The sequence below is a fragment of the Cydia amplana genome, chromosome 22 (assembly GCF_948474715.1).
Source record: "Cydia amplana chromosome 22, ilCydAmpl1.1, whole genome shotgun sequence".
In the NCBI taxonomy this organism is placed as follows: Eukaryota; Metazoa; Arthropoda; class Insecta; order Lepidoptera; family Tortricidae; genus Cydia; species Cydia amplana.
Window position 1 is genome coordinate 1,976,843 of NC_086090.1, and position 23,917 is coordinate 2,000,759.

The 23,917-nt window shown below is 38.2% G+C and overlaps 3 protein-coding genes across 3 annotated transcripts; 2 read left to right on the plus strand and 1 right to left on the minus strand.

Moving 5' to 3' along the window:
• Nucleotides 1-1,615: 1,615 nt before the first annotated feature.
• On the plus strand, nucleotides 1,616-4,847 carry LOC134658389 (carbonyl reductase [NADPH] 3-like). The gene is made up of 3 exons (XM_063514073.1): nucleotides 1,616-2,497; nucleotides 4,222-4,346; nucleotides 4,745-4,847. The coding sequence occupies exons 1-3, from the start codon at nucleotides 1,864-1,866 to the stop codon at nucleotides 4,832-4,834; spliced, it is 849 nt and encodes a 282-aa protein (XP_063370143.1). The 5' UTR covers nucleotides 1,616-1,863; the 3' UTR covers nucleotides 4,835-4,847.
• A 9,186-nt stretch (nucleotides 4,848-14,033) lies between these two features.
• On the plus strand, nucleotides 14,034-21,152 carry LOC134658390 (carbonyl reductase [NADPH] 1-like). Its single transcript, XM_063514074.1, has 3 exons — nucleotides 14,034-14,704; nucleotides 20,735-20,793; nucleotides 21,018-21,152. The coding sequence occupies exons 1-3, from the start codon at nucleotides 14,071-14,073 to the stop codon at nucleotides 21,150-21,152; spliced, it is 828 nt and encodes a 275-aa protein (XP_063370144.1). The 5' UTR covers nucleotides 14,034-14,070.
• On the minus strand, nucleotides 17,661-19,874 carry LOC134658381 (piggyBac transposable element-derived protein 4-like). Its single transcript, XM_063514058.1, has 2 exons — nucleotides 19,666-19,874; nucleotides 17,661-19,441 (listed from the first exon to the last, which is right to left on the minus strand). Exons 1-2 carry the CDS (start codon nucleotides 19,780-19,782, stop codon nucleotides 17,861-17,863), a joined length of 1,698 nt encoding a protein of 565 aa, XP_063370128.1. The 5' UTR covers nucleotides 19,783-19,874; the 3' UTR covers nucleotides 17,661-17,860.
• Nucleotides 21,153-23,917: the final 2,765 nt, after the last annotated feature.

The following is a 23,917-nucleotide window of genomic DNA, read 5'->3' on the forward strand; positions in this document are numbered from 1 at the left end:
ATGCAAAATTTATTTATTTATTATTTCATTTTAGACAGGCAGCTGATGCTGGTGCGTCTAAATCATAGTTCACTTAGCACGATTTCACTGTTTTGATAGTTTCTCGAGTCTATTTTTAAATTGATTCACACTTGTAGAGTTCACAACTTCAGAGGGTAATTTGTTCCAAGCATTTACTATACGATTTGCAATAAAGTTTTTCCCGATATTTGTTTTATGCTCATAAAACAAATATCAAAATGGTCATGGTTAAATGGTCATAGAAAATTTTGACAAGAGTGCGTATGTGCCAGCAAAGCCTAGGAGGGCATTTGCCTGACGTATTATTCCACAAATAACCCTATTTTATGTATTTCAAGATTTTATATACAAATATATTATAACGAAAAAATTAGTTTTTCATCAATTTCAAATCTTGCGTCCTTTTTAGTACTAGGTACAGAAGACTCACTCTCTAACAAAACGCGTCTATTAGCATTACGATCAGGACAGATGGCCGCTAGGTGGCGACAGCGCCACGCGCGGCTTATGGCTAGCCACCAAAATTGGTGTGGAACGGATGTACTTTTAGCTACCTGTAGCAAAGCGACGAAATCGCGGAGTGAGCCACGCCTGGTACAACTATGGTCTAGTTTTTGATGTTGATTCTTAACGAGATTGCCAAGACATTATATGTATTAAAAAAATTAAGGTATCTAATATTGTTACGGTTAGGTTATAACACCCCTAATGTTTTTGATGGGTTACTAATTTATTTATTTAGAAATTTAATTCAGGCAACAAGGCCCATATTACAAATACCTTACAGACTAACATACATATGTATTTTATAAACTTAAAACTAAACCCTAGTTATTTGGTCGATAAAACGGCGTGGCTACGTGTACTAATACTTGACTACTACTAATATTTTTCTAATACTTGTATTTTTGTTTACCAGGTAACTTCAACGGCCGTAACATTGCCGAGGTAATTGTGTACGTATTTGCCGAAACTTATAAAAGAAGTATTTTTATATGGATATTGTATAAGATATAAACTTTCAGTAAATATTTGAGGAATATTTTAAATGTATAATATTGCTGTAATAAAATATGTATAGAAAAATCTGTGTGATTTCTAATGGTGGATATTGCAATATAACAAGATTTGTTTAACGAAATCTATGATCTTACAAAGAAAATATAACGATTTGAATTTTATAGCAAATTGTTGAGGCTCAATGCTGAATTTTATCAAAAAGAAAAGTAAAAAATATACGTGTTATTTTAAAATTTGTAATACCTGTAAAAAAATAATTTTATATATTTGTTCCTTAATTCGAGTTGTTTTAATAAATGTGTAGTGGTCACTATGATCTCGAGTAGATATATTTACTTTATCAATTTAATTAAAGTTTAAATTCGTCCATTAGTAAATGTAAGCTTTAAGATAATGTACTACGTACGTTTAGTTTTATTATAATTATGAATGTTTTAAAAATTGTCTAAGTTTATGACCTAAGTGCCTTAATTATAAGAGTATTTGTAATAAAGTGACTAATTTTATTTACGTTTTGTTCTTATTCAAAAGTAGTAGGTACTGGATGTGGGCGCACTATTAGATAAACTAACAATATATTTTATTTTATAGCTCAGAAAACAACACAATAAACCTGAGTAGAAAACCTCACAATGCCTCATAAAATACTTATTTTTATACATTTCTGATGTCAAACAAATACTTATCAGTTAGCCAGATAACAATCAAACTCAGGTAAAACAATACATAATCTTGACATTCGGTGATAAACTTATCACTAAATTATGTCACTATAAAACCAAAATCTTATTTGCGCGCAAGTCGTCATAGTTATCGGTCGTAATGGCAGCCAAAGTGGCCATAGTCACTGGTTCCAATAAAGGTATAGGCTTCGGTATTGTGAGGGGTCTGTGCAAAAGGTTCCAAGGACACGTGTATCTCACATCCAGAAACGAGCAGAGAGGAAAAACAGCGGTAAGAAAACTTAAAGAAGAAAGTCTTTACCCAAACTATCATAAGTTGGATGTCACTAAAAAAGAGAGCTTGGAACTGTTCAGTGACCATATCAAAAAACAATATGGCGGTATAGATGTTTTAATTAATAACGCGGGTATAGCGTTTAGAAAGGACTCTACAATGCCAGCGATAGTCCAAGCGGAACGGACGTTATTCGTCAATTATTTCTCTCTACTATCCACTTGTGAAATCCTATTTCCTTTACTAAGGAATGGAGCTAGAGTTATCAATGTTTCTAGTAACTTGGGACATTTGTCGCAAATACCCAGTTCAACTTTGAGGAATAAGTTGAAAGATAAGGATTTGAGGGTAGATGAGTTGAGTGAGCTGATGACTCAGTATGTGGATGCGACCCGCCAGGGGGCGCAGCTTTTGAAGTGGGGGAAGTCTTCGTATGCGGTGTCTAAAGTTGGGGTGGTGGCATTGACGAGGATACAACAGAGGATGTTGAATGATAGAGGTGAGTTTGCTTTTGTAGTTAGAAATTATAATAGTTCGTTCGCGATGCGGTAAAATCACCATTGTCCGCCGGCCTAGCGATGCTCGTAATCAATCTAAAATGCAAATGGAGGCATCCATTGACATATATCTCAGGACTGGCCTTACGGGCAATAAGAATGGGGCCAGTACAGCGGTGTGACACCGCTACAACACGATTGGTTGATGAGTTCGCATCACGCGCGCGTTTTGTCGCAATTAGTTGCGTTACACTGCACGAATTCGTGAGTGACACCGCTGAACTAGTGCCCGTAAGGCCCGTCCTGAGATATACGTCAATGGAGGCATCATGTTTTTGTTTATAGAGAGGCGCGACGTAGAAAAGGTTGCGTACCACTGTTCTAAACTGTATTTTATACGTGTGGGCATGAAGAATGTTTTTGTATGTGATTGCAGAAAAAACAGATTCAAAAGTCAAAGACAGATTTTATTAATATACGAATAAATATTTAATTACATAATTTGGTTGTGTCTCATTCGGTTCATGTGCACGAAAAATCTGTGCAAAGAAATCATAAAATTTATAAACAAATAATCAAATTATCATTAACACATGTCGTAGGTATCAATACGATAAAAGTAGCGTGATTTGCTTGGCCAAAAAGGCGAATGAGACGTGAAAATGATTCATTATTTGCGTCATTGATGTAATCACTATCAGTTGTCAAATGTACATCACTTGCGATAAATTCAAAGGAACACTTGTGATGATTTGGATTCATTCCAAACCAGAAAACGAGTAGGTACACACTAGGTAGGTACACATTGTTTTTTGGGTTTTCCTGCCAAGGTAGTCGCTAAATGAGGTTGACGCCTTTATTCTGGTAAAATTAGTCAATATGGAGTATTACTGCAATGTTTTGCCGCCAGAGTGCAGCACTAGCGACTTTAGTATACCATAGAGTAACTATACATACTGTACCTTAAACTGTTTATTGACAAGTTTTCACAGACAATCAAATAAGTATGACATTGATACATCAAGGCGGCTTGTTTACAAAGGGCCTATCAGGAAACGCGAAATCGACCGACTGTTTTGACTCTCTCGTTTGCGGTAGACCCTTAGATTGTGACTTATTGTGGGAGTGGCGCCCCCTACGCAGACTTTCGCGTAATATTCCCTATTGGAACATCCCATCTGGACGGGCCAATAATGAGCAATGAGCATTCAAACCAGACTGACTCAATAGTTATTTGTACAACAAGAGATCAAAGTTTGATATTTCTTCGAGTGCTTATTTTGAGTCCCGTGCAAGCGAAAGATTCTATACTAGATTCACGATCATAGCGAGTGAATCTAATTTAGAATCTTGAGTGTAGTAAGGGACTCAAAAGCGCACGAGATGTAAATAACTTTGATCTCGTGTAGTTCACAAAACTTTTCACCTCAGCAGTGAGAACATGTTAGAGAACCCGAAAAATGTATTCCTTGTTCATCACTTACCTATTCACTCATGTTTTCTTAAGATATACCAACAATTAAGTTTTCACCTCAGCAGCTCGAACAAGGGTACTTTGCTACTTAAAAACAGTGAGCAAAATCGCATTTTGCTCACTGAATGAGACAAAATGAGCTAAATGCGATTTTGTTCATTCAGTGAGCAAAATGCGATTTTGCTCACTGTTTTTAAGTAGCAAAGTACCCTTGTTCGAGCTGCTGAGGCGAAAAACAAATTATTTGTCCAGATATTAAAGTGAACGCCGTTCACCCGGGCTACGTGGCGACGGACATGACAGCGCACTCGGGCCCGCTCACCGTCGACGAGGGCGCGCAACCAGCGTTGTATCTAGCCCTGGACGCTCCGGACTCGGTGCGTAGTGTTGAGTCGCTCACCCGTGAGGCACCTCATTTGTACCACTCATTTTGTTAATTTGTCGCAGTACTTCATACCGCAAAAATGTCTCACTTCACTCCTCTATTCATTTTACTTGATTCTAAAATTATCTTTCTCCTAAAAGTTCTATTCTTAACCTCCAGAATTGCACTCCAATTAAATGTTACTATTTATTTATTTATAAAGGGAGTGATGAATACATAAATATGTATATACATTAAATATTTTTGTCGCCGTTGGAATTAATGGAATAGTCGACGCTAAAAATATGCTAGTACCTCACCTCATTTGAAGTAAGACATTGTAACACCTCATTTTAGAAAATGAGGTACTCATACAAACTCATTTTAAATTTATGTCCTACCCATCACTAGGTGCGCGGCGAGTACGTGTGGAGCGACAACACCCTCGTGGACTGGGAAGCGAGTGAAATGCCGAAGCATGTTAAAAAGGATACAGCTTGAAAGTACATTTTAGGCTATTGTGGGCTTTTTCTAAAATAAATATCGAAAACCCGATTCTTTCAAATCTGGACGTTCTTGGGCTCATTCTACTCAGAATCGACAGCACTCTCCATCCTACAATTAAAAAAAGATGTCCCAAAATTTCGTATGAAAATTGTACATTCCACTACGTCACGTTACATACAAGTGAAAAATTTTCTCATACTAAAAACGTGACGTAATGGAATGGACATTTTGGGACATCTTTTTTTAATGGTAGGATGGAGAGTGCTGTCGATTCTGAGTAGAATGAGCCCAAGAACGTCCAGATTTGAAAGAATCTGGTTTTCGATATTTATTTTAGAAAAAGCCCTTGTATATTAAGCTTAGAATAAATTTAAAAATGGAAAAATTACTGTCTTGGGTGAGGCTTGAACTCACGGCCTCTGGATCGATATTCCAGCGCTCTGCCATCTGAGCCACCAAGACGTCATCCATAGCCAGCAAATCTTTCCAGTTTCCACCATATTATGGGTCTAGGGGACCCTAGCGACATCTACCGTAAGAGCGTTACACTTCTTTAACGGCGGCGGGGTTTAAGACAGTAATTTTCACCCAAGACAGTAATTTTTCCATATTTATTTTTATTCTAAGCTTAATAGCATCGGTCACAGACGTTTCTGCTTGTAAAAAAATTAAAACTATTGTATATTTTCGCGCATTATGTGTAATTTTTTATTCTGATTTGGTTACCTACGATACAGGCAAGCCCTAGTGTAGCCAGTCACATGATTGATATTTTTCTGTGACCTCTATTATTATTATTATAAAATAAGGGTGACTGGCAACTACAGTGGCCAAAAGCATGTGAGTGGGAACCAGCTCTGTATCATAATGTGGAATATGTTGTGTAAATAAATAATCTTTAAATTGTTGGAAAAGTTTGGTCACACCTTATTTGGAACGTTTTCAATATATAAAAACGAAAATAAAATAAATATTTAAGTGGGGCATGAGTGGGGGGCTCCCATACAACAGTGTCTTTTTTGCCGTTTTTTGCGTAATGGTACGGAACCCTTCGTGCGCGAGTCCGCCTCGCACTTGGCCGGTTTTTCAGAGTCCAGTGTCCAGTATTCTTGAGGCCGTGTGATCTATAGTTGGTCAAACCAATTTGTCAGTCAGTAAGAACCAGGAAAACTATACTTATCCTTTTCTTTTGGGTGCTAGTACTAGTGCACGACAAAGATAGTATGATTCTGTCTATGTTTGAAATGAGACAGTCCTTGGACAAACTATAAATTTTCCACTTCCGCCGAATTTTCATTCTCTGTAATTTTTGCCTCATCGGGGCAGCATCGTTTTTTCGCTTGCAATATTTTTGCATATGACGGTAACACTGGATTATTTTTGCTATTAATAAACTTTTGTACCAATTGATATTGATGCTTTGTTAATTTTGCCTCCTTTAATAAAGATAGAACCTCTTCCACATTCACCTCACTCCGAATATTGTCGGTTGAAATATCAACTACAGAGTTTACTGCAGATTTATCCACTTGTGAAATGTCAGTGTCTGTCAGTCTTGTGTCAGTTAATTTTCTGCGTTTCGATCGGTTACTACAAGTGTCATGGTCATTTTTTGGTCGCCCCAATTTGGAAGAATTATCACACTTATTATCTAACACTAAAACACTTGCTGTTGACGAACTACATATAGATATATATAGTAAGTCTACGGATTCTACACTATTTAACCACTCATTATATTTAGCAATAACTTTATGCTTATTTCTAGTCTCTTTCTTCCAAAATGTTGATATACTTTTACTTAAATAATTAAGGCGATCATGTAGACTGCTAACATCAACGTTTTTAGCATCTTCTGGTAGCTGTTGCAGAAGTATTTGGAGAATATTGCGTGCCCTGTCAATATATGAACCATTGGTAGCACACCACAATTCAAATATGTGCATCCTCGAAAATGTGCAGTGAAAAAAACTACCTGAAAACAAAGAGAATAGAGTATATAGAGAGTTACTGTCATGTAAATTATGTAGCCACAATAGGGATGATGACACATGTTGAATTTTACAACAAAATCTAATAAAATAGATAGCAAACAAGCAATTTATCACAATAATGTGGATATTACAATAGAATATGGAAATGTTACAAAACTACAGGACCTGAAAGTTTCAAAATTTAAGTTTTTTTTTAACTTCCAAAAACGATAAAAATAAGGGTACCATTCGATTCCTTACATTTTATCGAAAAAAATATTGTACAGCAATTATATAGGTACATAAACGCAATATTTCACCGACAAAACGCAATTTTCTTGTTTTGTCCATACGACAAGATGGGCTCTCAGAGACCTTGACGTCACGTTCATTTATCGTTTTGTTAAGAACGTTTCGCGAGTGAAGTGCGACTGTCGGCTTTTGACTACAAATACTGACTTTTGTGTTACTTTAATGCAATGGGTCCCATATAGACATTTGATCCTAAAAACAAAGCCGATCGATTGATACCATAAATGAAAATTAGTCGTGTAGCCTATACAATTATGTAGACACGCATTATGGTCTATAGAGGTTCAGTATTCAGTTAACTATAGTGTGTCAAAGGTCTGTTTGATTTCAAACATAGACAGAGTCATACTATCTTTGTCTTACACTAGTAACGGCACCAGTCATGGGACATTTAAGAGGAAATTTTGAGTATTTTTGATATTTCCCTGATACATGTAAAAGTTCTAGCGCTTAGCTTGTTTAAAGATGAATATCCAATCCTTCTTTCATGTTTTAGGCGTGTTGTATTAAAGATAGTGCAATTAGTTTCTACATACTTAATAAATTAAAACTACGTTTTTTTTCTCCAGTCATGGACAGCAAAGCTCCAGTAATGGAACCCCGGTAATGGACGTGGATCCAGTAATGGGCCCCCTATAATGGACATTACCCTAGCGGTCTAAAATATTATAATGGGAATAGGGAAAAACGATATTAATTTAAAATAAATGTGTTTAATTCAACAATCAAATATTATTACATACTTTAGGAGCTTTTATTGAAATAATTAACTACGGAAATTCACGTTATCAATAAGTGTAAACAGAGTACTTTTGCATTTCTTTCACGGAATAAAAACCTCGTTTGTTTAATAAGATGGGGGGCTTAATTACCGGTACCACGTTTTGTCGGGTTTCTCCAGCCATTTATAAGAGTTACCAGAAGAAAATGTCATAGTGCTTACTTCATATTACTTCAACAATGCCAGGAAAATGTTGACCTTCGTATAGCACTATTACGTAACCCTGTGTTACTTTCATTGGAAAAGGGAACAGTGTACTTAAAGGCCCATCGTCCAATTCCAACGCATCAGATGTCACGCTTTCATCACTGAAGATGAAGGATTTCAGTTTCAGGCGATTTGACGTTGTTTTTTGTTTTTTTACATTCTTTTTCTTTTTATTTAGTTTTTCATTTTTCTTTTCTTCTCGTCGTATGACACGGAATTTTTTCTCTTTTAGTAGTTTCTTTTTTTAACACGCTTTTATTAGGTCGACCTGATTCCATTACATGTAACTATGTAATGGAATCTTGCAAGTTAAATTTGATCCACTTCCCGGTTTCCGATTGAGCTGAAATTTTGCATACACATGCAACATTATGGTACCATCGAGCTGATCTGATGATGGAGACAGGAGGTGGCCATAGGAACTCTGTGATGAAACAACTCAACCTAATTGTGTTAGGGGTTTTTAGAATGGTCTTGATGAGTATTAGTTGTCTGTCGTAAGAAGAGTACAGTCAGCGATAAAAGCTTGTACCAAAAATGAAATTTTTGCCAAAAACTTATTCTTCTTTTTTAGTATTATATGCTAACCATGCGGGACTAGTGATAGTGAATGGAATTTTTTCTTTAATTTTGCGCTTCTTATTATTTCTTGATTCTTCCGTTTCTGGCCAAAATAAGCTTCGTTTGAAGGGTGAAGGTATGGTATAATTTGAAATGGCTGCATTGGTGTTTTCATCTCTACATACATTTGCCTGGTGGCTTACATTTGGCTCATTTATTTTAGCAGGTGTTTTGTCATTTTCTTCTGGAGAATCTTGGTTTGATTCATCTGGTCCATTTGAATTTACAGGATTTGTCTGTAAATCTTCGTTAAGGCTTACAGTACATGACATGTATGCATTTATTTCTCTTTCGTCTAGACTATTGTTGTCATTATTTGTTTGAGTGAATGGATTTGACTTTTCAACGCAGGTGGTGAGACTAGTCGGTAATACATCGGCTAATTTATCAATAGGCTGCTGACTATTGGCCCAAATCAAATAAAGCGATGTATCTTCACTGGGCAAAAGATTTTCGAGTTCATTGCGGCTTTTGTAATAAAGGTCTTTGAAAAGCCTCAGTTTTTCATTGGTGAAAGTTGTTACTATTTTGTCCTCTAATGTTTTCAAAAAATCGCTTTGCTGCAATGAGTCATTGTTTTTTTTAGTTTGTGGTTTGATTTTACTTGACATATTCACGTATTCAGGGCCAAATGGGTACAGTCCACTATCTCGAAACCCATTTTTAATTGTATCAACAGTAAGTTTTTCTAAGGCCGTCTTAAAAACTGGTGCAAAATCGTGTTTTTCGAGCACTTGTCCTAAATGTTGCATTTTCCAGGTCCGGACCACTTCTCGCCATGATAATTTCAAAGGCCGGAAAACAGCCAAGTCCATGGGCTGCAATATATGAGTGGAATGCGGATTAAGTGCTACTACTTCAATTCCATTGTGAGAGCAGAAGTCGGCTAAGTTTAAAGTCAAATGCGAGGAATGCCCATCCAAAAACAATAAAACTGGCTTTTCAATGTTTTCCTTAATTAGCCATGGATTAAAAACATTCGTTACATATTTATAGAATGTTCCAGAGCACATCCATCCGCTTTCTGAGCGACCAATACCCCAATCTTTTGGATAAGTTGCTGATATTGCTGGCGGTATTCTTGTATATTTGTAAACAACCATAGGAGGCGCTAGATCTCCTGCAGCATTTCCGGTAATAAGAACAGTCAAATTTTTTATTTCGTCACCTGAAGACGAATAAACTTTTTGCCCCTTCTTGGCAAGAACACGTCCAGGTTTTGGATTTAGAAAAAACGCACTCGTATTTGTGTTGAATATTCTTTTACGATGTTCCAGTACTTGTGACAGACCTCTTTTTTTCAAATCGCTTTCAACTTCGGAAAACCACTTCTCAATTTCCTCCTCAGTGACATTGTCTCTGGCCTTGCGCAAATTCTGAGCAGTTCGTTCAGCAATCTCAGGGTGACGTTTCAGAAAAGCGGAATACCATTTTTTACCAGGTCTATTTTTGGTGAAAGGTGTGTTTTGTTTTTTTTCGATGATTATACTTTGTACGCTATCTAATAAGGTGTCTTTTGTAACTGGTATATGTTTATCCGCCATATCTTTAACCCATACTTCTAATATATCCTCTTCTATTTTAGACAAAACTGTACCGGGTCCCATTGAACACTCTTTGGGACTTTTACCGGTGATTTTATTGTGCAAAGTTGCTCTTGGCACGTTAAATCGTTGGGCTGCATCATTTATAGTTGATCCTCTTCTAACAGCATCTATCGCCCAACCCATCTGCTCAGGCGAATATTTTTTTTTGGGCGCCATAACTAAAATAAATAAATAAATCTATGTAATTTGTGTACATGCTTTGGCAAAACTTTTTTGTAAGTAACAAAAAGTGGCAAATGAAATACAGATGGTCAACCAATAGTAATAGACGAGCGTATCGCGACCTTGGTCCGATCCGAGGCCAGTCCGATCGTGTGGAAGTTGGTCCGCCGTACGCCCGTTAAGGACGCAGCTATAAGTCAGAGCGAGAAAGAGATGGTATGTTGCCGTTGCTGTTCAATATATTTGTTAACGACATCAGCGACTGCTTTATGCACTCCAAACTCCTATGCTTCGCAGATGACATGAAAATTTTCAGCAAAATAAAATCAAATCATGATTCTTTACTTATCCAGGCAGATCTGGTGCGGCTTGATGAATATTGTAAAGCTAATAAGCTTGACTTAAATCTATCTAAATGCTTCTCATTCACTTTCACACGTCAGCGTAACCAGATCCCTACTACTTATACGCTTAGAAACCAAGTATTAAATAAGGTTGGCTTCATGAGAGACTTGGGTGTAATACATGACTCAAGACTTCTTTTCGATATCCATATTGAGAACATTGTAAGTAGTGCCCTAAAATCATTGGGGTTCCTAATGCGCAACTCTGCCCATTTTACTCAAGCTAAAGTCTATTTTTTTATTCGGTAGACTGAAATGACAGTTAATAGTATGGAATGACATTTCATGTTCATACTATTAACTGTCATTTCAGTCTACCGATTCTACCGAATAAAAAAATAGACTTTATAAGACGCTGAAAGTTCTCTATTGCTCCCTAGTCAGAAGTAAACTGGAATACGCTTCTCAAATTTGGAATCCCTGCTATAGAATCTACATTGATAGAATTGAACGCATTCAAAAAAAGTTTCTAAAATTTCTTAGCTTTAAACTTAAATGCCCTTATAACTCAACTTACTACTATAATATGGTAAAAAACACCATTTAATACCGTTACATAAGCGTTTCATCCAAATATAGGCAAAATAGTTTTCTGATTCGAGCCAGTCGTTGCTTAAATAATGTGACAAGAGAACTAGATATTGACATATTCAACTGTTCCATTCCTTCTGCGAGGCGTAAAATTGGTGACAAGCTGCTTTAAGCGAAAAGACTGACAGGTGGTAGGTATGTATGCCCGAGCCCGAAGTAGATATAGTTTATATAGAATTATATTATCCAAGTGCTTGTTTTTAAGTCCAACATACTCACTATAAGTTGTTTAATTGGTCATAATAACTGCAGTTGCTATACTCGTATGTAAAAATATAAATTGTTAGGTAGTCATTGAATTATTGATTGTGAAACTTGATCCAACTTAAGTAATTAGTTTTAGTATTTAATACATAATGTTGCCAATGTTGCTATTTAACTTAATGTTAAATATTAACAATTTGCTATATGTGAGATCCTATAATTGGCTCTGTGTCACTATTGATGTTGTTATTAGCATGGTTATAGCTGTTGGTTCTCCATATAAATAAAATAAATAAATAAATAAGGTGGCTAGTTATTGAAGGCTGGCCAGTTATTGAAACCTTATACTAAAATGAATTCTGTTTATATGTGAATAGAATTCATTTTTAGTTTAGGGTGGCCAGTTATTGGCCGGTGGCCAGTTACTGGCGAATTACCCTACCATCATACCACCAACTAACCTCTATTGTTTATTTTAAAATTTCCCACTGCGGAGTTCCTGTGCTCACACTCTATGCCAGATTCCTGAACTTGTCTCAGGCAGTCCTGGTCTGTGCTCCCAGTGCCGGTGAGCGACGTGTCCACAAGAGGCTCCGGCTTCACACAGCAGTCCCTTGGAAAGGTTCTTCCGGCGACAGTCTCACATGACTTCACTTTTGTCGCCAGACTGGAAGCTGAAACCACAATCAAAATAATTAATAACTCCGTGAGACGTGAGACCTCGCATCAAGCTTAGAAAATGAAAAAGTGTAAAATATTTAGTTAGCACAGTGAACTCACAATGGACTTAAGAGCCATAGACAATATTGATACTTAAGTACCTACTTTATGCCAATTTCCGCATCTTGAAATACAGGGTGGATTTTCTTTTTGGGTCAGTGATGGCAGGTACCAGGTCCCAAGCTCCTCCGCGAAAATGGTCTGAGAGCAGTGGTTCCTAACCTGGGGGTAATTACCCCCGTGGGGGTAAAACTGGTATTTTACGGGGGTAATAAGCTAACCTAATATAACAATACAACAAACATACACGTTTTATTTTTTATTCCCATTGGAAGGAGGGGTAAAATCAGGTCCCTAGTTAGTCATAGGGGTGACCGGACTGAAAAGGTTAGGAACCACTGTCTTAGAGCTTCCCTCAATTTCAAATTAATGAAGATTGGCATGTACGCGCAGGCGCAGGTCGCGCGCGCGCACGCTCTGCTCAACTCCGTGCTCGAGGCACACCCGGAGTGTGATTTGTTTGCGAGTGCAATTGGACGACTGATGATTGAGTGTAAGAGAGTGATAGCCGTATTATGGTCCTTAAACGTAATAGGTAGTAAATGCATGGAAAAAGTTTTCTTTAATATGACAACTGACCTGTTGGTCGCCCGCGCACCTCCACTAGCTCGGGACCGAGCACGAGCTCATCTTTCACGGCGTGGTCGGCGTACAGCGCAGCCACCGCGCTCACACCATGCGACTCCTTCTTTACACACACATATGAGCACGAAGTCTCGGCCTTTACATAAACACCCTCGCGTCCGGGCTCGTCTTTTATACACACATCATCCAAAGGCTCAGCTTTCACAGACACTCCCTCGAAAGTGGGTTCATCTAAACACACATTCCCACAAGGCTCAGCCTTCACGCAAACACTCTCTGCGCCTTGTAACGCTGGCGACTCCATCGTCAACTGAAAAGTTCCTCAGCGTCGCATAGATAGAGGTAGGATCTTTTTCAAACAGGATATTATTTCAAATTCATACAAAATATTATGTTTGTTATTATTTATTTTGACATTGACAACCAAGCGTCTCTTTTTTTTTTTTCGTCCATCTGGACAGGCTAAAGCTCTAAGCCATACTGCCTTGTCATAAGTAGATTTTTTTCCTTTGAGTTAGTTCAATCCGGTAAACGTCTTCAGTAAATACTATTCATATTAGGTCAATTCCGATATCAATGTACCAAGCGTCTCGGCGGTAGTTGCCTTTTTTTTTTGTTTCGTCCATCTGGACAGGCTAAAGCTCTAAGCCATACTGCCTTACGCGGTAGTTGCCGTTTGGGTTTGGTTGCCGTCCGGAAACTCCGGAACCATAGAGTTTATGACGTTTATGAAATACTACCATCTATGCGTTTATGTTAAAGTTTAAAGGCCTCATACACTGTCAATACACCGACGATCTGATGAGTTCGGGCATCCTTATATTTTGGGAGTTTATGGCCTGGTGTAGTTGGCCTCATTGCAAAGAGTAGTATAATATACATATATGCCTCATTGTCTGTGCTTCACTGTTCACATCTCATCTGTCAAACTCAAACATTTCAAACAAGTGAAAACATTGTCGTGCGGTAGGAACTTTGCAAAACTATAAAATTAAACCAAAAAATGGTTACCAAAGTTGCTGTAGTGACCGGAGCCAATAAAGGAATAGGTTTTGCGATTGTCCGAGGCCTATGTAAGAGATTCGATGGCGTCGTTTACCTAACATCGCGCGACGAAACTCGAGGTGAAAACGCTGTGATACAACTTGGCAAAGAGGGTTTACACCCAAAATATCACCAGTTAGATATTACTAGCGTGAAAAGCGTTGAGAAGTTTCGCGATTATATAAAGAAAGAGTACGGCGGCATTGATATTTTGGTAAACAACGCGGCTATTGCGTTTAAAAGCAACGCGAAAGAGCCGGTACCGGTGCAAGCCGAACAGACTTTGTTCGTGAATTATTTCAGTCTGCTGTCTACTTGCGAGATTTTGTTCCCTATACTGCGCGATGGGGCTAGAGTGGTCAATATATCAAGCTCAGCCGGCCATTTGACTAATATACCAAGCGTGGCTTTGAGGAATAGATTCAAAGACCCTAATTTGACGATTGAGCAATTGGTAGAGTTGATGCAGGAGTATATAGAGGCGGCTAGGAAGGGGACCCAGCTGGCTGAATGGGGGAACTCGTCATATGTGGTGTCTAAGGTTGGAGTGACGGCGCTGACCAAGATTCAGCAACGAATGTACAATGATAGAGGTAAGTAATTGCTTTTTAAAGCTTTACTTATTAAATTACTAAAATTAATTAACAATTCAATGATAATCAATTAATGATCCTGAGCATGACGCACGGCCATCCGCTCAGTGCTCAGCGAGATATGATTTTCCATGTATTACGCCATTTTTCACAGGCAATTTGTTTACATACATTTTTTCATAGTTAATATGCTTATCTGCTTTGTTTGTCAAAAGACTTAGTCTAACTATTCTATGCTTAGCTGAAAACTGAAGGCAGAAATTTAATAAAACACTGATTAATAGATGAATTCTGTATTTGTATTAAAATTAAAATATAGACTGGTATTGATATGTCGCAGTTTGCGTTAAATATGCGTAACATAATATTATCCAGAAACCAGTCGTATAATTTCAATTTTTTTTTCTGGCTTACTCCCTGCAATTTTGCACAGGGTGAATTTGCCAATGTCGGTGTTGACTTTCACATGTGAGGAGAATGTTCGGTATAATAATTTCAATTGGCGAGACCTAAAATTCACTGTAATTGTGACTGCCGGGCTAGCACATGATTGGCACGACAGTATCTCACGGCGAGATAGACTACCCGTCCTTTTCTAACTATGTTAATTAAAGAGGAATGGGCCAGTAGGGTTCCCAACTGTGCTTGGCCTACTGGAACAAATGGATTTGACTAACCCTTCATAATTCAGTCAGCATCAAGTTATTATTCTTAATGTATCTCCAGCATATAACCAACCATTTTTTTCCTTAAACAAAAATAATTATTACCAATTTTATACTAGGTATAGGTATATCCAAAATACCAATGGTTCAATAGTTTAACAGCTTTTAAACAAAATAAACTTCTTCATCATCAAAGTTCATCAGACTTAAATAAACTCAACAACTGATATGACAGCTCTCATTCCATAAAAAAAATTCAAAATTACCAAACAATAGATATCACATTTATAATTATAATAAATTTTCAACTTATTCTAAGTATTCGTCGCTAAGCAACTACCAAGCATTCTTGAATAAATAACATATTTTAAACAAAATATCTAAGAACTTTCTATAATCATAATGCATGTTTAACAATAAAGTAGTCAGCTGGCTCAATGACCACAATCTGGAAATAAATTTAAACAAAACAAAAATTATGCAATTTAAACCAGTACAAAAGCGCGCTTTAGAAATTGATTATTCGTTTAACGGCCACAAACTGGAATGTGTAGAAACTTTCACCCTTCTAGGTTTTGATATTGACACAGGCATAAACTGGAAAGCACATGTTACGAAAATCAAAAATAAAATGCTCAAGTTCATTTATGCCCTGAGAGAATTAAAAAAATCAACTAGTCTACAATCGGCAAAAATAGCCTATTATGCTTATGCCTACTCTTGGCTCAAGTACGGTATTATACTTTGGGGAAATAGCACAGACGCAAACGATTTATTTTTACTCCAGAAGAAATGCGTACGCATCCTCGCGAATATTAGGATTCCAGATAGCTGTAGACCATACTTCATCAAGTACGAAATTCTAACACTAACTTCGATGTATATTTTCGAAATTTGTAAATTCGTAAGAAAACATTCGGACCTATTTACAAAGTTAGTAGACCAGCCCCGACGCTTCGAAACAAGGTTTAAGCATGATCTAGCATTGCCGTCAACTTCTAAACTAAAACTTCATAGTACAAGTCCAAACGTCATGGCAGTTAAAATATATAATCACCTTAAAAACGACATCAAAGCTCAAACAAGTGACAAAAAATTTAATAAAATGTTGAAAGACTTTCTAATAAATAAATGTTATTACGACTTAAAGGACTTTTTCGATGATAATGTTACAGGATATTCTAAATAATTTATTATAATTAAAACAATGACATTTATAAATACTTAGCTAAATAATAACTAAAAATTAATCTTATTATATGAATATTGTACATTAATTATATAAGCTAATACATTTATTAGGAATTTGAACCTGATTTTGAGATAATGTAATACATACAATATAATTTTGTCATATAATAGAAACAAATTAATGATAATATGTAAATATAATAATATTGTTATAAGAAAGCTATGCTGTGCCCTTACAGGGTCCATGTGAGACATTGTACATTTATACTTGACATCTATACTGTACCATGGTTGCAATAAAAAATTATGAATTATGAATTATAACAATTTCCTATTAACAAACTTGAAAAAGTAAAACTTTCACTTGATACTTACTGAACAATTTAACAGCTATAAATATGAGTTTTATGACTAATTTTGCAATTATTCGTTAAGCGAGACGTAATATGAGAACGAAAGGGGCTGAAACCGTCACAATTTCTCATCCAAATCTACATCCAAGTCAGTCTCAATCTGTTCCATATAATATCGTTACGCGGTTATCACACTGATGCACCGCACGCCGCTCCGGTGTGTAAGCGAGACAGCACTGTATGTATATTGCGATGTACCTCTCGCGCACGTGACGAGTGGTATGAGGATCTGCATTCAATGTGTAGACCGCTTTAAATTACGCCTATCGCTTCCGGCCTAGCCTGTTAAGTAAATTATGTCACATAAGGTCAATGTGGAAAAGACCGATATTTCTTTTTTGATGAAACCGTCGTAGGGCTAGAACTTTCGTATTTGTATACGGTTCTTCACTCAAACAGTCAGAAAGGAGAGCTTCACTCCTTCTGCTCTACCGACCTTTTGTTAGTGGAGTATGTGTACAAACGCACTAGTTAAAGCGACAAAAGAGCTTATATACGGTCTTTTCCAAGTTGACCTTGAAGGAGATTAAAATTGGCGACGCAGGAAAATTTTGCAGAACAAAATTATCATCGTCGCTAATTTTAAAATTAAGCCTACTCGCACTTTAAAGCTGACTTGACAGTGACACTTGACTCCAATAGGTGGCAAGGTGGCAAGCTAACTTATATTAGAAAACCAATAAGTTAGCTTAGTTTGGGTCTAAATCTAGCTTAAGTGTTTAAATTTTACGTACTTAGCATAACACAAGTCAGTCGCATGCAGCCAAACCTTCAACCACATCGTTGTCTGAGTTAAGCAGTGGAGAATGCCTAGTTTTTACAAAGCACATCTATCTCTTTCTAAAACAAGTAAGAGCGAGAGAGACTACACAATCAACCTGATAACCTTACGAAAATGCCTCTGTCTCCGTTGTAGAGCCCTGATGGAATATTTGAAAGCACGGGCAAGCACATAGATATACCTGGCATATTGCGCACATTAGTTTAGTATCTCTTCGTTTCTTCTGTTTGGAGCAGACCTTGCAGCGTTGGTACTTATCCGCTTTGGTCGGCATATGCTGCGCCGCAGCTGCAGGCAAAGTGTTGACAGAGTTATTAATGTTCCTCTTCACTGGCCGATCTATGCTTATAGTACTGCTGTTATACGTTTCAATCAGCTGTCTTATAAGTCGCAGTTGGAACGTAGCGTAGGACGTCCTGTTATACGGGTCTTTACTCATCCTCCAGCAGTTGAAAGCATTCAACGAATGCATGTCCACGATGTGGAATAGTAATTTCTTATGCCAGTGAAGTGGGCACAAACTCCGGTGCGTCGACATCATGAATTCGGAGTTATCGGCAAAATTCATGTTCATGATCTTGGAATAGTCTATGGATGCTTTTGGTTTGTTTATGAAGTTTCCTGTCGTTTTGTCTCTCTTCTTTAAAGGGAGCATTCCGTCGTTATGGACCGTAGTTAGGATGTACGTGTAATGTCTGTGACTATGCCATTGGATGGCGGTTAGCGGAGGGCAGTATCCAACGGAGACTTCGTACTGTTTCAAGTTTTTTATGAAGTTGGGCATTCCTGCTTTCTTTTGCGTTGTCTTGCCGCAAGCGTAAATACCATTCTCATACAGATATTTGAATAGCCTTGGACTTGTATATCGCTCGTCAACATACAAGTGTCTATAAGTATTGTAATAATCCTTCAACAAACTGGCAATCACCGTTTCTGTCGCCCTCAATCCATTCATTATAAATTGATCTGTTTTCTCTCCCCCAAAATAAAGCGTAAAGTCATGTATTATATTCGTTTTCAAGTCTCTAAGCATGAAGAGTTTTATGCCTGTCTTCTTCATGTCATGGCGAGTCATAACCCCTTTGAAAGGTACGATAGTCTCATTCACAGAGAGATTTTTAGACGGACATGTGACGACTGTTTTGAATTTCGCTCGCGCATGATGTATTAAGATGTCGATGATGTTGACATCTGCGGACATGGTGGGTTTTCGGAGCAGATACAACAATGTTGAGAATCTCGTGCGATTCATCAACGTACCAAATATCGGAGAATACAACAGATGATCCGTCGACCAATGTTCATCCAGCCTTGTCCTTTTATTCCGCGTCATCAGCATGCACAAAGTGAGGAATATATAGAACTCTGGAACGGTCAAATCGTTCCATTTCTTCAAATGCGAACTGGATTCCTGGTCATCGATATAGTCCCTGTAAGTTTGGTTGATGCTTTGGACGATTTGAAGCATAATGTCTGGGTCAAAATAGTGTAGGAAGTAGTCTATTTCCCTTGTCTCCTGGAACATGAGTATTGGGTCGGTCTCGAAGGGGGTCTCTATGAAAGGGACGACGTTGGGCTCGAACCTGTCAGAGGTCCATATGAAGTCGGAGCTCCTCTTGGATAGGGACTCCGAGACTTCTTCGCCGTCGGCTGGGTCGTTGTCGTTGTCTGGTTCATCTTCGGAGCTCTGCCGAATAAATAAAAAGTTATGTCTATGTGTCAACTCGAAGGCACCGTGAGCACACCGTGAGAGGAACAGTGTCCTTCGGAATGAATTATCATTAGAAGGGGGTATAGGTAATTCCTTATTATGTACGAGACAAGTCACGCTTTTAGTTAAGATTGATGTAGTCGAGTATATTTTCTAAACAAGACCCCATCAGAAATCTGGCACATACAAATTAAACATACCTCACAACCAAACATAGATTCTGATTCCGACAGTTCATCCATCTCAAAATGCGACTCCGCGTCCATCATTCTTAACAATTCATCCGTGAACTTATCGTCATCCATAATGGCCGTCATTTTCAAATTCAGAACTATAAACGGTTGTAGAAATTTAAAATTTGGAATTGTGTTCTGGGTTTGACGTTCGTTTGTTTTGTCGGCGATATCGATCGGGGTTTGGCGCATGATGTATGCGCGTCGGTGTTACCTGTTGTGGGGAATTTTACGAAAACATGCGGAAATTGGTACAACTTAATAAGTTAAGCTACAATATTATGTAAAATAAACAATGAAATTGACGCATGTTAGCGAAAAGCAGACTTGTTATTAAAATGTACTTATTACTTTTGTATCGTTTTTCCTAAACTGATATCCCATGCTTACGTTTTTTGGATATAGGTATTTACCAGTTTTTACATTCATTGGTCGAGTTACTAAGTCACACTCATTCATAGGTAACCGAATTTGTTGTCATAGCTAAAGTTTAAACAATTGAGCTAGTTCTACTAAATCACTAGATAGGAACTACTGGCGCCTACCTAGATCTCAAAAACCTAGAAATCTAGGTCTATTACATAGGAAACCTGGCAATCTTTACCCTGAACTGTACTCAACCCTTTGTTACCTATAAATAGTTTTGTTGCAATTTTCTATCTAATCAAAGGGGTTGGCAACTGTCAAAGGTTTGCATAGATGGCGCCATCATAGCTTGCCCCTTTTTCTTTAACCTTTTGGACGCCAATGACCGATATATGCGCACCGTAGGTTCAACGCCAAAGACCGATTAATCGGTCACAGGCCACGGCGTGGAAAAGGTTCACCTTTTAGACGCCGTGTCAAACACAAAAGCTGTCACTCAGACGCCACGTCATTGAAGTGTCAAAACTGAAGTTGAACTTTATGTCTATGCAAGTAGGTCGATGTTACTCTGTGGTCTGTGACCGATTAATCGGTCTTTGGCGTTGGACCTGCGGTGCCAATATATACGTCTTGGCGTGGAAAAGGTTAATTATGATGTTGTTGTTGACAGATATAAAGGTGAACGCCGTGCACCCGGGCTACGTGGACACAGACATGTCGTCCCACAAGGTGAGTTTGCACCTCTATCAGACGTGGCTCACTCCGCGATTTCGTCGCGTCGCTACAAGTACATGCGGCTCACACCAATTTTGGTGTCTAGCCATAGTAGTTGCCGCGCACCGAAACGGACGCCTGCTCGCGCTTGCGCCACCTAGCGGTGATATCTGTCGTAAATTACGCGTTTTGTTAGAGAGTGAACCTTCTGTACCTAGTTTTCTTTTTATTAATTGTAGGGCCCGCTGACCATAGACGAAGGCGCGTCAGCCCCGCTGTTCCTAGCCCTGGAGGCCGGGGACTCCGTGCGGGGACAGTATGTGTGGTATAACAGCAAGATTGTCTCCTGGGACGGGGAGAAGCCGGAAGGTTAAACCACAGACAAGACATCCTCCAGACTGGGCATAGTAGCGCTACCCCCTCTGCCACAAATATACGGTAGTTTTACTCCATTTTCGAGTCAAAGTGTCTTTGTGTGACGTCCGTGTCTTTGAACGGACCAATCACGGCGCGGGACTCGCTCACCTCGTCCCCCGCACCCCAGTATTTTTGGCAGCATCGGTTTCATGAAATAATTGCTCTAAACTCCGTCTAGAGGATTCCTAGTGTGGGTTAAACATATTGCCTTCACGTCCTGGCCACGACATTGCGCGACTGGCTTCGGGTAATGCGAAAACCATAGGTGGGAATGAAAGGTCCGATCGCTGAGTCTCGCTCCAACCTATGGTTGTCGCCTTAGCCAGTCGCGCGATGTCGTGGCCAGGCCGTTAGCCCGCTCCACACTAGCACATTTATTAAATTGATAGATAGTATTTTTATTTATTATTTACACACACACACACACATACACACACACACACACAGACACACAAAGTTAGAATAAATTGTACTATTAGCTTAAGTTTTCTTTCTGTATGCTAGTTAAATATTTCTTAAATCTACAACTTGTTGCTACGGAGGAGCGGGGCTTCCTGACACAGGTATAATATACTTAATAGGGAGTCCCAACCTGTTACCTTGTTATGTAACATTTATTAATGTAAATAAATATTTTCATTTTCATTTCATTTCAGTATTGGGTTTTGGGTGGAATTCTATATTGATTAAGAAAACTAGTTTTCGTAGCTAAAAATTGTTATTATCACAGTGAATGTGTACTGTGTGTATTAATTATTACGTATTTTCGCAAAGTACAGTCAGCAGCAGAAGTTGCTAACCGAGCGTGGTGATCCAAAGTACCTTGACACGCTCTTATTCACTTAACAATAAAGTCGCTTCAAGATCATTTTGAACACCTGGTCCGCTTAGCAACTTCTGCTACTGACTATACCCAACTCTTGTCCGGATGTATAAAACTATTGGAAATATTCCGAATATATTTGTTACCTCAGTTACCTGTGGTCTACCAAAGTGTGTAATAAAATGCATAATTATGTAAATTTTTGTATTTATTCACCTTTTTACAAAAAGTAAACATATCGAACATAATAAGTCGCTAATACTTACATAGTCTTCTTTTTAAACATGTTTTCGGTAAGCGAACGCAATAAGGAATAAATTACCTACTACTTAATAAAAAACACTTATCATTTTTGTTTTTTTTTGTATCGAAAAGAAAGAATGCTTAGTACAAGGAATTTCGTACATTGTCCAACTTGTTCCTACCTCTATCGCACGCGCGTAATTATTATATTGTTGTCCCACCCATGATGCCAGCGGTCTATGACACTGTGCAAGCGGGACAGTAATATAATTATGCAAGTGCAATAGAGATAGGGATAGGCGGGGCAATGTCCTTTCTTTATTAGCAAGTCAGCCAATTGTCAAAATGGTTTTTTTCTTTACTACTCGTACTAGGATTTTTTCTCAGTTATTCTCAATGATATATGAGAAAAAATACATACAGTAATAATTTATTTAAATAAACCTTTAAATCAACAAACTAAACTAAACGATAACGATTCGCATATCTCTTATTATTACAGTAAAACCCGCTAAAGGGACCACACCAAAAACGTGTCTTAACCGGTGGAACGCCCTAGTATCACACGTGTGATACTAACTCCATACTGTTCTGGGCGCTCCACGGTTTAAGCGGAAAAGCGTATTAACCGTAAAAAAAAATCGTGAAAACAAGCGGCAATAATCAATGTAAATCATGGTATGGTGTATCACTCGAAAAATTGTATTAACCTTTTGAACGCCAAGAACAACTAAAGGTGTCGTTAATAGTCGTACCCACAGCGCCAAGGACCACTATAGGTGTTATGACGGACGCTGTCAAAGTAACCTTCACACTTACGAGTAGGGTTTACATTAGCTTGCGCCCGGAATCTTGGCGTTTGAGTGATGTTTGTTATTATGACATAAAGGGTTGGTGGCCTAGCGGCAAGAGCGTGCGACTTTCAATCCGGCGGAGGTCGCGGGTTCGAACCCCGGCTCGTACCAATGAGTTTTTCGGAATTTACGTACGAAATATCATTTGATATTTACCAGTCGCTTTTCGGTGAAGGAAAACATCCTGAGGAAACCGGACTAATCCCAATACGGGCCTAGTTTACCCTCTGGGTTGGGAGGTCAGATGGCAGTCGCTTTCGTAAAAAGTAGTGCCCACGCCAATTACTGGGATTAGTTGCCAAGCAGACCCCAGGCTTCCATGAGCCGTGGCAAAATGCCGGGACAACGCGAGGAAGATGATGAAAGCGTTCAAAGGGTTAACCTTTTCGACGCCGTTCAAACACAAAAGCTCTCTCTCAGACGCCACGTCATCGAAGTGTCAAAACTGAAATTGAACTTTATGCATATGCACCTAGGTCTACGTTGCTCTGTGGTCTATGACCGATTAATACGTCTTTGGCGTTGCACCGGCGGTGCGTATATATCGGTCATTGTCGTCCAAAGGGTTAAACGGGTCCCACTGTATTTCTATGCTACTGTTATCCGTGTTGAGGTAGGTTGACGCTATTCATGCTACTAAAAATAATAAGGATGATAAATTCATTAAATTATTTAATTATTTTGTCTAGAACTTAGAGAGCTAATCTAGTTTCGTACTAAGTAGATAATTCTGCTAACGAAAATAACGAATAATAAAAAAAAATCATGAAATGTGTAAGATTTAACTAATGTTCACTTGACT